Below are 13,506 nucleotides of genomic sequence, written 5' to 3'. Positions count from 1 at the left end.
TGCTTGCAAATTGTGCTTTAATTTCTGCAATCAGATATGATGCAGTGAGACACAAGTATAAACTTTCATTATGTATCCAGAAAATAAAAAGCACGTTTATACAGATTTAGCCCAATAGCTTATTCCCTTAGAAAAAAAAGAGAGAGAGAAATTTGAATTTAGTTAAAGCTAGTTTATCTTCAGTGTAAAAACTTGGAGGTATAAACAAACTCAAGATAATATATACAGTGAGTTATTAACGTACATTTCTAAACTTGCACAGTGCAGCATTTTAAAACAAAGTAAATGGTCTCATTTCAACTTTTGCTATTAAGCATAATCCACATCTCACTCTTGAATAAAAATTTCACAATATATAAACCCACTAAGAATTCTGTACACAAATACAAGTTATAGAAATCTGATTTCAAATATAAATACATAAATGGTCATGACCTTACATATTACGGCTTCCTTATTTTTCTATTGTAATTAAAAAAAATAGAAAAATATTTCAATGCACATTCAGTTGCTATGACAAGGGCCATGACCTTGTGCCTTTAAACCATACTTCGTGGAATGTAAAACATCACACTAGAAAGTTTCGGAATGGAAATTACTAAGACTGAAGAGGCTATCATATAAATATTCACGCTATATAGTAACAAAATAGTTAGCTCCATAGTGTATTTGGGAGGCAATGGGGCAAAGAAGTGGAGTTTAGTGCTACTTTAAGAAGGCCCACAGAACGTATGTGAAGTTAGCTAAGGAACTAGTGTATTTTAAACTCCCCATCGCAAGCCTAACACAAACTTGGCCTTTAAGACTCTTAAGGCAACAAAGACTGAACAAATGTGTGGCCCCCAGAAGCTCGATTCCTGCCCTCCCCTCAACCTGTCATCTCAGCTGATGAAGACTTGGCTCTGGCATTAGCGTGGAGTGGGAAAAGGGCAAAGTGACTGTAAGTACAAAAGACGATTCAGTGCAAATCAGAAACTAGTCTTGGTGAAGAGTTTCAAATTTTCTCACTGCCCTTGAGCAACTCGAAGTTTTTTAAAACATCCTAACATCCAAGTTAGACTCTATCCTGGACAGCAAATATATATAAAAGGCAAACATTCAAAACATTCTAATGTGAGTTTTTTTTCCCCTTTCCTTGGTGGGATTTGACAGGGTTCTACTGAGAATGAAAACCTGGTCCTTACAAAGTATACTTTCATACATTAAAAAATATATGTGTCATTTAGACAGCAGATCCAAGGTGACCAGGCATAGTCGAATTTCTTCTATGGCTTTTTAAGTTACTGAGGTATCCTGTGATAATCACCACTTCTGAGATTTATGCTTAACTGCTTTCCTATGAAAGCACATTCAAAAGTGACGCACCCCAGCGTCTGTGAAGGTAAAAGAGAAGCACAATCACAGGTGCTCTGAAGCCTCAGGATGCGATTAGCAGAAAGCAAAGCAAGTTATTCAAACACTGGAGAGACTCCAAGGGTATTGAAGCTCCACTGGGAGCTCCCCAGTTTAACAACAGGTTTAGCAGCAAGACGCTGGGACTACGTGATGAGCCAAGGCGCATGGTACGGAAGGACAGTGGTGAGTGGCATGGAGCCAGAAGAGGAAAGACCTGGAGGTGTCAGCACAGAAAAGAGGGCAGTGGCTGGTTAGTCTAGTTCCTCCACATGACCTGACAGTCCAGGCAGGAGGGAGGAGGGGCTGAGTGTTAGAATGAGTGACACAGTGGAATTTTCCTGCTTTTCTACAAACAAGGCAACACAGAAAGGGAAAATGCTATGGTTTAAGTAAATGTCACACATCTTAATAGCTCTATTTCAATCTTTTGATTCATATGAATACTATATAAAGTTGACTTTGCTCCAAACCAAGATGGTTATAGAGAAACTTACTGTTCTCAATGACTAAATACATTATCTTGGCACAGAAAGGATCAGAAGATAGTATCAAGCCCAAGAATATCTTACTGAAGCTCTTTGTAGTTGTAAACTGGCCATTACAGATTCTGTATAATACTTAGGCAACAGAAAATGGCCACAATCCTATGATGGGTCAAACAGGAATTCCCTTCAATTAGTAATACTAGAGATAAGGTTTTAATTGCATAGTCTTTCAGAACTATATAAAAAAAAATTGAGAACCAGCTCTCTTCCTGAAGCCCCAGTTTTTCTCCAACAGAGCACTGGGCTAGTAACCCTCCCAGCATTAGCATGACCCCAGCCTGGGGATCAACTGTCCCAACCTCCCAGAGGCCTCTTTCACAACACCGAACACACAATCACACGTCCCCAAGATCCACAAACTCATCTTCTCGTTTGGCCAGATCTTCTTCATCTCCCAAAGTTTTCCATCCACTAGTGGGTAAGATGGGCTTGGATGAATGTCGCTGGAGCAGAGCAAAAGGAAACAAAGAGGACAGGCGGGTAGAGTTCCTCAGCAGGCAGGGGGCCTCTGCAGGGAGGAGCACCTGGCTGTGGTGTCTCTCGTCGATCTTTTCTTGTAAGCTCTGGACTTCCTCCATCATTTCCAAGAGTTTGCTCATAGTGGCCACTCTGCCACCACCTAAGATTTGGGCTTCTGGAATCCAACGCAAGTAGCGCTGGGCCCAGACTTTGATTTCTGGTCCCTCGATGTGAGGCAACAACAAACTATGGTAGTCAGTAGGTTTACTATGCCAGCTGTCATAGAACTCTCGACAATTGTCTTGCAACTCATCAGAAGAATTAATAAGTTTACTGATTCTCTTGCCCAGAAGGTTTTTAAATAAATGATCTGTCTCTTCCCTGAAAAATCCTCTTTTGGGTGATGACTTAGATTGGGTAAGTGGCAAAGAAAGTTGTCGTTGATGCTTTGAGAGGAAACACAAATAAGAATCTCTGGTTAACATAGGAAGCATGATCACAGTTGTTAGCATTTTTTAAAAAGGTCATAATCCTGCTTTGACAAGTATCAAGAAACATCAACTTCCATGTGAATGCGTACTTACTAAATGCTGCAGCACACAAAGAGGAAGGGATACATGTTTATTCTCACAATGCAAATGTTCAATGCACACTGTTCAAATAGGATAAACCAGGTGTATATGGCAGCCATGCAGAAAGGCATGCTGGGACAGGAAAGAGGAGCTTCTGATCCCCTTCTTCCCTACAATAGGGATACCAACAGATACAAAGTAATATTTTCTTTTTGGTAGAACTGGGATTTGAACTCAGGGCTTCATACTTGCAAAGCAAAGCAGGCACTCTACTGCTTGAGCCACATCTCCAGCCCATTTTGCTTTGGTTATTTTGGAGATGAGGTCTCTTGAACTATTTGCACAGGCTGGCCTCAAACCTCGATCCTCCCACTCCTCGCCTCCCAAGTAGCTAGGATTATAGGCATGAGCCACTGGCACCCAGCCAGCCACAAAGTACTTTTGAGGAACTGGCTTAACTTAAGATAGGTCAATGTATTGTAAGCACTTATGTGAATGTCACAATGTACCCCCTGTACAACTATAATAAGCTAATGACAAAAAAGACAGGTTAGTGATTTAGGGGGGCTTAGTAGTAATGCCTATTCATTTTTAAAAGAGAACAAAGTGCTTCTTCTTTGAGAATTTTAGGACTGTTAGTTGCTGTAATATTCTGAACACTTGCAAGGAGGCAGTGCTGACTACCTGCAGATCCTATTATGTGGATGAAATAGTAACTGAATAGCTTATTAGGCATTCAGTGGGAATTTATGCATAAGTCATAAAGATTCTTCTGGACAAAGAAAATGGGCAGGTGGGAGCTAAGGAATTCTGCTAGGTGAACTGGCTAAGCTGGCCAGAAAATTCTTGTCTGGCAACCTCCATGGAGCAAAAAACGTGACAGCATTTATGTTATTTTTCCTCCTTAGTAATTCTCTCTGTAGCAAAGCAAGGCACTATATTTTTGGGTGCACTGTGAGAGGGCTAGAAGATGGGTTACAAAGTGTGGGGACTCTGCTGACCAAAGGAGAAGGTAAAAAATGAGGAGAACTGCCTTTCCAACTCTTTTGCTCCTAAAATGCTCATTCCAAGTTAAGAACAGATAAAAGGCTGGGCGCCTGTGGCTCACGCCTGTAATCCTAGCTACTCAGGAGGTAGAGAGCAGGAGAATCGTGTTTTGAAGCCAGCCCAGGTAAATAGTTCAGGAGACCCCATCTCGAAAAAACCCATCACATGGAATTGGAGAACATCATTCTGAGTGAGGTTAGCCTGACCCAAAAGACCAAAAATTGTATGTTCTCCCTCATATGCGGACATTAGATCAAGAGCAAACACAACAAGGGGATTGGACTTTGAGCACATGATAAAAGCGAGAGCACACAAGGAAGGGGTGAGGATAGGTAAGACACCTAAAAAATTAGCTAGCATTTGTTGCCCTCAACGCAGAGAAACTAAAGCAGATACCTTAAAAGCTACTGAGGCCAATAGGAGAAGGGGACCAGGAACTAGAGAAAAGGTGAGATCAAAAAGAATTAACCTAGAAGGTAACACCCACGCACAGGAAATCAATGTGAGTCAACTCCCTGTATAGCTATCCTTATCTCAACCAGCAAAAATCCCTGTTCCTTCCTATTATTGCTTATACTCTCTCTACAACAAAATTAGAGATAAGGGCAAAATAGTTTCTGCTGGGTATTGAGGGGGTTGGGGGGAGAGGAAGGGGGCAGAGTGGGTGGTAAGGGAGGGGGTGGGGGCAGGGGGGAGAAATGACCCAAGCATTGTATGCATATATGAATAATAAAAAAATAAAAATTAAAAAAAAAAAAGAAAAAACCCATCACAAAAAAAGGGCTGGTGGAGTGGATCAAGATGTAGACCCTGAGTGCAAAAAAAAAAAAAAAAAAAAAAAAAGAATAGATAAAAAAAAATTTATCTCCAGGCCAGCTGTATAATCTTCTAGGGCACTCATCATAAGAAAATCTTATAAAGGAAATATTTCCTTATTATGGAATAAATATGAAATAACAATAAAAATACAAAGTCATCCACAATATCACAACCCAGAGAGATGACTGATATTCTGACATTCTATCCAGGAACAGGAAAGATGAAGGCCAGGAATCAGAGGCCTCTCTTCTCCACAGTGATCAAGGTGAGTCAGGGCAGGAAAGGAGCGCAGGGCATGCAGAGAGAACCTAATGTCACAAATGCTTCCTGCCTGCTGGGGCTCTGTGCTCAGTACTTTACACGCATTGACTTACCTAATTCTCAAAGCTGCTCTTATTATCTCATTTTACAAATGAGGAAACTAAGACCCAGAGGTTAAATAATCTGCCAAAGGCACCAGCCACCAAGTGCCAGTGGTAGTCTCAAGCACAGTCTGGCTCCAGAGCCTCATCTTTTAACTGAACTCTATTTGGTCTGAGAAGCCCTCTTCTCCCAATCTCCTAAGGGAACAGAACATTCAAGATGGGCATGGTGGGAGCAACATGACACACCCAAAGCCTGGTTGTAGCTGGGCTGCTGCACTGAGGCTACAGCACACACCTGACCTGGACTATGCCCTTCATGTGGCAGTTCACAGAGCAGCCCTTCATGCTGCTCATCCCCAGCTTCTGTGGTCTATAGGAATTCCCTGAGGCCATGTGCCAACTCAGCAAGGTGCCCCAATGTGGCATCTGCTTTTCTTTCTTTTTTTTTTTTTTTTTTTGTGGTACTAGGGTTTGAACTCAGGGCCTATACCTTAAGTCACTCCACAAGCCGTTTTTGGTGATGGGTTTTTTTCGAGATAGGGTCTCTCCAACTATTTGCCTTGGCTTCAAACCAAGATCCTCCTCCTGAGTACCTAGGATTATAGGAGTGAGCCACTGGTGCCCAGAAAAGTTCTTTTTTTTTTCGGTGTCACTGGGATTTGAACTCAGAGCCTCATGCTTGAGTACTCTTGCCGCTTGAACCACTGCACCAGCCCCTGGCATCTGGATTTCTGATTTCTTACCAAGGCTTCAAAGTTCCTTGTTGCCCAGTCTCAACTCTGCTTTATCTAGTACAACCTGAAATCCTTTGGCTCATCTCTTAGCACCAACAGCATCTGCCACTAACTATAAGAAGAGACAACTAGAAAAACTGTATCTAAGGAGAGAAATGAAAGTCCATTCTGAGAAGGAAGAACCTAAGTTTTGTCCTGTCAAATGAGGAGGAGGCCTGGGTATCTCCGAGGTCCCTGCCCCACATGTATGGGTAGTTCTTTGATTCTAGCCTAGCTCTCAAGAGAAGTGTGCAGGCAGCCACAAGGGGGCACAACACACTGAGGAAAAGCTGATAGCTGGCCAACTTGTTCAGGGGCTCAGCAATTCTGGTCAAACTAACAGAAGTTGAACGAGAAAAGGGAAACATTCACCCTGGGCCTAATGACAGCTAAGAGGGTGAAGTAGCAGTTCTAAGTCTCTCAGCAACTGACCTTATATCTGAGTGCTGGTTTTGGCTTATCTACATTCCCAATCCTCTTTAAAATAGAAGGAGGTAGCTCCTGTCCCAGACTGATCAGGTTCTCTGGAGCCCCTTGAGATCAGCAGGATGGAAGGATAATGGTAGAGAAGATGGTGACATGCACTGGCTTGGATTTATCATCACTTTCCCCTACTTTGTGGTCCCTGTTGGCGAGAGATTCCAGGCCAGGAGACAGAGCTAGGAAATGCTGTTTAAATTATGTATCAGTCAGGGAACTTTGGGGTGCAATAACTTAGTAAAATCGGGAACAAATATCTGAAAGGAAAGTAAAGCTGTGACATATGTGGTTTAGAGCATGGTTTCACAACGACAGTCCTGGGCAGCACCTGATTCTGTAAATACTGCAATCATGTCTGTTTGTTTGTGCACTGTCCAGGGCCACTTTTGTGCCTCAACAGTACAATGCATAGTTGCCAAGTACAGCCCTTGACAGAAAAAGTTTGCTAACTCCTGGATTATAGGTATGCTCATTAAGAAGTGAGCTCAAGTGGTAGAGCACCTGCCTAGCAAGCATGAGGCCCTGAGTTCAAACCGCAGCACCACCAAAAAAGAAAAGTCTATGTAACACATGAACTAGCATCTGCTGAGTAAATCCCACAGACCAATGTCCCTTTTATTATGCTAACCACACACAAAGGTAAGTTCAGAGGTCTGACTCCACACAATGTGACTACAGCAACAGCATCCTCACTGACACTCAAGTAAACAGCCGTATCTTCTCAGGGCAAAGCTGATTTGCTGAAAGTAAAGGATTCTCCTAACGCATCTCAACAACTTGCCCATCACAAATGGCAACTCTTTACACAGTCTTTCAGAATTCATATGTAACTTTTACCTTTATACACATGGGGAAAATGGGGCAGACGAAGGTGGTTTAGACATGAACATCTTACTTTGAAACGCATTCCTTTCCGCGGGCCTTTGTCCAATTTTGGCTTTTCCACATACAGAGGGTTTCTGAGCAATGTCTGGGCTTTGGGTTCAAACTGCACAGACCAGTCCCACACGGAGAGCAGATTCAAAGGCTTGCTTTGTGTATCCGAGCTTTCCCTACCCTGCCAAAACAAGCACAGGTCACTATGGCTTCCAAGGAAGGCTGGGAAAAGCAAACACATATTCTCAGAAACAGGCACCAGGAAGAGTGCTTCCGCCCTGCCTAAGACTGAATGCTCACTGGCACTTCATTTTCCAAGACTGAGGCTATCAGTTGTTATTCACTAAATGCTCTTGGTGGGGAAGGAAGGTGAGAGAAAGGATGCTCATTTTCAGTGGACCACTTGCAGCCACTGGCTGGACACTTTCACAACCTTCTGAGGTAACCAATGCTTTTCCAATTTTAAACTAGATGAAAATGAGGCTCAGAAAACTGAAATGAACTGCCTAACGTCACAATGCTAATGAGTTGCAGGGGCTGGAGTGTGAAACCAAGGCTATATGACTCCAAGAAGCCCAGGTTCAGTTGTTCCCACTTTACTGCGGGATTTGATGATCTTACCAACTCAAGCAGGCCCAGAAGCAGAAGGCTGATGGGAAGCACTGAGATCAGCTTTGGAAGTTAACCCCTGAAGCACAGGCCATCACAGACAAAGTCAAAGCCTAGCTTTCCTGTTCCTCTGGAGGCCCTTCTCATCACAGAGAAACTCCAGGAATCACACTAATGCAAGAAAGGAAGGACATCTGGTCTGTCTTATAAAAGGACAGCTTTTAATTGGGCTCAATCCTCCAACTTCAATACTTGCTTCTAGTACAAATATTTTACAATGAGATGTTGGACTGATTATTTAAGTCTGTGCCTCAGCTTCCTTAGGGATAATAATATACAACCCATGGGGTGCTGTAAGGATTAAATAACGTTCCAGGTATTAGGAAAGCACCTAAAACACGGTATACAGGCCATGTTAAATAAGTGTCATTTTTAGTCTGGATGTTACTGCATCCTATTTGCAAGATGCAGCTTCTTCGGTACACAGATTTCTAAGAGGGACTCTTACCGTGTTAGTATCTTTTTGATGAGGTGAATTGAAGAAGAAGGTGCTAAAAATAGGTATATACAGGCTATCTGACAAGACAGTCAGGTAAGTCTCCGTGAATTCAAATGCTGGAGAATGCTGGTGCACCAGCTGCCAGACACAATCTAAGAAAAGCAGGAACACAGGAACCTACGTGAAAATAAGATTCATGTTACTTAGCAGGCATAAGCTGCCCCAAGCTCAGTGGACAGCCATCTCAGGAACTGTGAAATAGCTATTTCTGAGTTTGTTTTTCCTCTGGGAAACATAGGAAGCTCAATCAATCCCATTCCAAGTGATAAATGAGTTTTACATGCTCAACTGAGACCATAAGCTCATGGATTAACATGAAGTACTTGGAAGTGCCTGTCTGTGTCAAAGACATTACAAAGAAGAAATACGTAAAATCTCACTAACAAATCAACATTCACAGATGAGTATTCGCAATTAATTTTGATGACAGAGAACACTAACTTTGAACCCCAATTAGGAGAGGTGTCTCCCCCCAAAAGAATTCTTTTTTCCTTAGAAGTAGTGCTGTCTTGCAAAAAACTGTACTCAACGACGACTGTTATTTTGATCTTTGTCAACTGTGTGTGAGTGGCATGGATATGGCAGTGCCTGCCCACCTGTGAACCAATAGTCACAGGAAACTAAGCTGGGGTGAGAAGCCTCCCTTCTCCACTCCCCTGGTGAGGGCCCCAAAGACAAAGCGGGGGTGGGAGGAGAAAGCAAAAGAAGTAATGAGTTCCTAGCATATTTTTCACAAACATGCTTTTTTTTTTGGCACTGGGGTTTGAACTCAGGGCCTACACCTTAAGCCACTCCATCAGCCATTTTTTGTGATTTTCTTTTTTTTTTGAGATAGGGTCTCATGAACTATTTGCCTGGGCTGGCTTAGAACCACAATCCTCCTGCTCTCTGCCTCCTGGTAGCTAGGATTACAGGCATAAGCCACCGGTGCCCAGCTCACAAATGTGTTTTCACTTGACATGCCCCCTTTATTAGCCACCCAGAAGCAAGCCCTTTACTAGTAGAGACAGTTGTTTCTAGGGTGTGTTATCACTTCCAAAGCTTCTCCTTCTGATTCACTTGTGATCCTGCCAGGTGGTAAGACAAGCTATGTGACAATATCTCCCTCGAGAAGGATAGTGATGCTGAGAGGCTGGTTGAGGTCTCACGTGGTAAGAGAGGGAATTCAAGTTCTTATAGGACTAGTTCTGCTTCATCATATAAAAATTAGACCACCAAAATCTCCTTCAAAACTCCAATAAGTCAGTGTTGACATGCTAAAAACAATTCACACTCTGAGTTTGTTTTGAATATCATTTTATGTGCAATACCATTAAACAGAATGTAAAATATATGAACCTTATTGCATAGTCAGAGAAATGGGCTCAGAAAATGTGAGTGACTCTCCAAGGGCTGGGTAAATAGGTCTTGTCTTGGCCTCTTTCCCCATGAGATGGCGTGCCTTTCAGTCCCTTTTTCTCACTCTTCATTATGCAGTATCACCTCTCTCTCCCTATCATGCTACTTGATTCTCATTGCCTTTCAAATTACTTCCTCTAAGTCCCTTCCAAGGCTGAAAGATAGTGATTTCTCCTCAGCTCAATGGCACACAGAGAAGTATAGTCTAGACCTAAAAGAATCCAGCTGGCCTAGGTCTGGATTTCCCCAGGAACCTGCCAAATTGTGATGAGCAGAAGCCACAGCTCTCTATTCTCATGGCATGTTGTACCAAGTTGTTTGCACCACACAGACATGCCTATTACCTGGAATAAGAAAAACCACAAGTTGCACTACTAGCACATGTTAGCTGTAAAGGTGATTTAATTAAAGAAAGTGAGTCCATTTTCATTTTCTTTCCACTAGTCATTAATGAGGCAGCCAAAAGGAGTTTGTGTAACTGTCTCCTAGACAAGTGTACCAAAATTTGGAGGTGAACTACAATGGTAATTCTTTTCTGCCTGATCTCAGAGGTCCAGGGCTGAAGCCATTCATCTAGACAGAAAAAAGCCAGGCATGGTAGCACATGCCTGGAATCTCAGCTACTTGGGAGTCTAAGTCAGGAGGATTACGAGTTCAAGGCCAGCTGGGACAACACAGCAAGGCCCAAAAGTGGCTATGGCACATCCCATACACATCAACGTGTGGACACTGACAATGGACAGTTTTAATACAATCCATGCTTTTGTTAGAAAAGATTTATGTGCAAGGAAAATTTACTTGGTATTATCATGTATTTTCTGTAGGAAATGTGCAGCCTGAATATCCACTTATTGGAAAGATAATCCAGAATTTATAAAAGTCTCTGTCACTGGGTTATTTTATATTTAAGTGTTACAAAATCAGTGCTACTTACACTATGAAATATATGTATACCCCTAGTGTACACAGCTTAGAAGACTGTACATTCTTGTTGATACCTTTTTCCCCTGGAAAGCGTTTTAATATTGTTTAAAGCATTCAAAGTCAAACTCAATGAGTCAGACTCAAAACCAGGCTGATACAGGTCTACAGCATGCACTTTGCAAGCAGGAAACCCTATATCTAAGGACATGAACTAGATAAGAGACTATGTAGGGGAGGGTGAATGAAGGAGATTAAGGTGAGGGTATATGGTTGATGGACTTCATATACCTCCATAAAAAAGAACAAAGAAACTTCTTGTGAAATTGCTTTAAGTGGGGCAGGGAGGGAGCTGAGGGGGAGAAACAATGGAGGTGATATAACTAATGTACAATATAAGCCTAATCAGAATTGTCACTATGTATCCCCATTGTATAACTAATATAGCATAATAAAAAAGTTTTATAAAAAAAAAAGGAAAAAGAGACTGAGTAGTTTTCCCCAGACTAGAACAGCCTGCAGTGAGGGAACTCACCTCCTCTTTGTCACTCTGGTGGAGATGGTTGCAGCGATCCAAGAAACAGTGGCCACCCATCACCCACTCCTTTTGGATGAGGCTCTGGAAACCAGTCCTGGTTCGACTGTGGGGGTCCATCATCACTTGTACCAGAGAGGAAAGGAGACAGCAGAGGTCGGAGGCATTCTCCTCTAGGAGGGCCCCAGCAGCAATGCCAAAAGGAAGGAGTGCAGAAAATATTAAAAAGGTGTGGTGCCTTCACTCACACAGTTAAAAGTAGCCTTCTCAACACCAAGATCAGTTACTAAGCTTTTATTCTCTACAGGCAAGGACCAATGGAAAAAAAACAAAGATAATGTTTTAAACCAAGACAAACTGCTCCTAGCCTATCTAGGATGGGCTCTGGCACACGATGGTGCTAAGCATGGATTGCTTACTAAATAAGTGCAGCATTGAAAATGTACTTTCAGCACATGGGCATCCAGATGTGCCACAGGAGAGTGGAACCGCTCACATAATGTTGACCTGCAAGCTGCAGACAAGTCGAAATTCCTCCACCCCTCCCCCTGGGGTAACCTAGCCTCAGTCCCTGAACTCACCATTCCAAGACTCTGCTGCATCTCAGAATCAACTCGGAGCTCCTCTCCTCTACTCACAATCCTTCACTAACTCTCTTTGCAGAAAGTTTATTTCTGCCCTGCACCAAACCCATCTTCTTCTCAGCTCTGAGGAGCTTTCTATTGTTTCTGTTTGAGGAGCATGGAAACAAAGGCTCCAGTTTCTCCTTGCCTAGCCTAGAGGAGAAATTTTCCTTGGTCTGCTTTCACATTCCCACCTGGAAAGCACTTCACAAAGCCTCCGTTGTAAAAGCCCGTCTATCTACTTGATTAACACTCATGACAAAGAAAATAAAAACACACATCTACAGCCACGCATTTGTCTTAGAGGGTTTTTGCTGTTGTGGTTTTTTGGGTTATTGTTTTTGTGGTTGGCTGGTTGTTTTATGGTACTGGGATTGAACCGCTAGTCTCTTGAGCTATGCCTTCAGCCCTTTCATTTTTATCTTGTTTTTGAGACAGAGTCTCAATAACATTGCCTTGGCCTCAAACTCATGATCTTCCTGCCTCTGTCTCCTGAGTTTCTGGGATTACAACTGTATACCACCACACTCAATTGCCTTAGTTTTAAGATCCTAAAAGCTAAGGGTCTATGTTTGGTTTCCTCTTCATTAAAAACAAAACAAAACAAAAAAAAGTGCAACCCAAGTTGCTCTTAAAAAATGTCTGCAAGCAGGAAAGCAATGCAAGTCAACTCCCTGTATAGCTATCCTTATCTCAACTAGCAAAAACCCTTGGTCCTTCCTATTATTGCTTGTACTCTCTCTTCAACAAAATTAGAGATAAGGGCAAAACAGTTTCTGCCTGGTAGTAAGGGGGTGGGCATTCATATGTATGCACATATGAATAAAAGAAAAAATTTTAAAAAATGTCTGCAAGGATTGTACCAGCAGGGTTAGAGAAAGTGAAAAATGAACTTTAACTAGGGAAGTGCTCACACTGTTGGAACTCTCTCAGCCTGAGCCCTGGAATCACATGCATGACATATAGGTCCAGGCTTATACTCATTCACTCTGGGAAACCAGCTACATGGGTTTCATCAAGGCAGATTTTTATGTTTAGCTGTAGTACAGTCATTGTTCAAAACAAGTTTCATTTTGAAGGGACTCTTCCTTTTTGTATCTGAAGGTTAATAATTATCTTTGGGGGGTAGGAGGAGGGACTAGAAAACGAGATTGGAGAGGAGAATCAGAATCTACTAAGGAGTATGGAACATCCATCCCACTCCCACTCGTCAAAGACCTGCATTTCACTTTATGCAACTGTCAGACCTTTAATCTCCATCCCTCCTCTTCTCACCAGTTACTCAGCACTCAAATAATGTTCTTTTTAGAAATAACACTCTTTTATGCCAGATGGAACTAGCATACAGGATTATAGAGATAGAGCACACCTGTAAATCCAGCACTTGGGAAGCTGAGGCAGGAGGATTGTGAGTTTGAGACCAGTCTAGGCTATAAAGTGAGGTTCAACACTTTTTTTTTTTGCATTGCTGATGTTTGAACTCAAGGCCTTATGTTTACTAGGCAGGCACTCTACCCCTTGAGCCATGCT

At 42.3% G+C, this 13,506-nt stretch overlaps 1 protein-coding gene across 7 annotated transcripts in view; it reads right to left on the bottom strand.

Moving 5' to 3' along the window:
• The window catches only part of Mtmr12 (myotubularin related protein 12), a 76,100-nt gene continuing 62,594 nt past the window's right edge, over positions 1 to 13,506 (bottom strand). For 3 of the 7 annotated variants that reach the window (XM_020180522.2, XM_074077669.1, XM_074077672.1), the window contains exons 13-16: positions 11,354 to 11,526; positions 8,449 to 8,616; positions 7,351 to 7,512; positions 1 to 2,845 (exon numbers count right to left, since the gene is read on the bottom strand). In XM_020180522.2, the coding sequence (XP_020036111.2) occupies positions 2,276 to 2,845; positions 7,351 to 7,512; positions 8,449 to 8,616; positions 11,354 to 11,526 (1,073 nt within the window). In that variant the 3' untranslated portion in view covers positions 1 to 2,275. Of the gene's footprint in view, positions 2,846 to 4,414; positions 4,456 to 7,350; positions 7,513 to 8,448; positions 8,617 to 11,353; positions 11,527 to 13,506 lie in introns of all 7 variants that reach the window. The other 4 variants (XM_074077670.1, XR_012449202.1, XM_074077668.1 and 1 more) reach the window with 4 other exon arrangements.

Source organism: Castor canadensis, chromosome 6, assembly GCF_047511655.1.
Source record: "Castor canadensis chromosome 6, mCasCan1.hap1v2, whole genome shotgun sequence".
NCBI classification, from domain to species: Eukaryota; Metazoa; Chordata; class Mammalia; order Rodentia; family Castoridae; genus Castor; species Castor canadensis.
The sequence above is the reverse complement of the archived record's forward strand: the minus strand, read 5'-3'. Positions and strand labels throughout refer to the sequence as shown.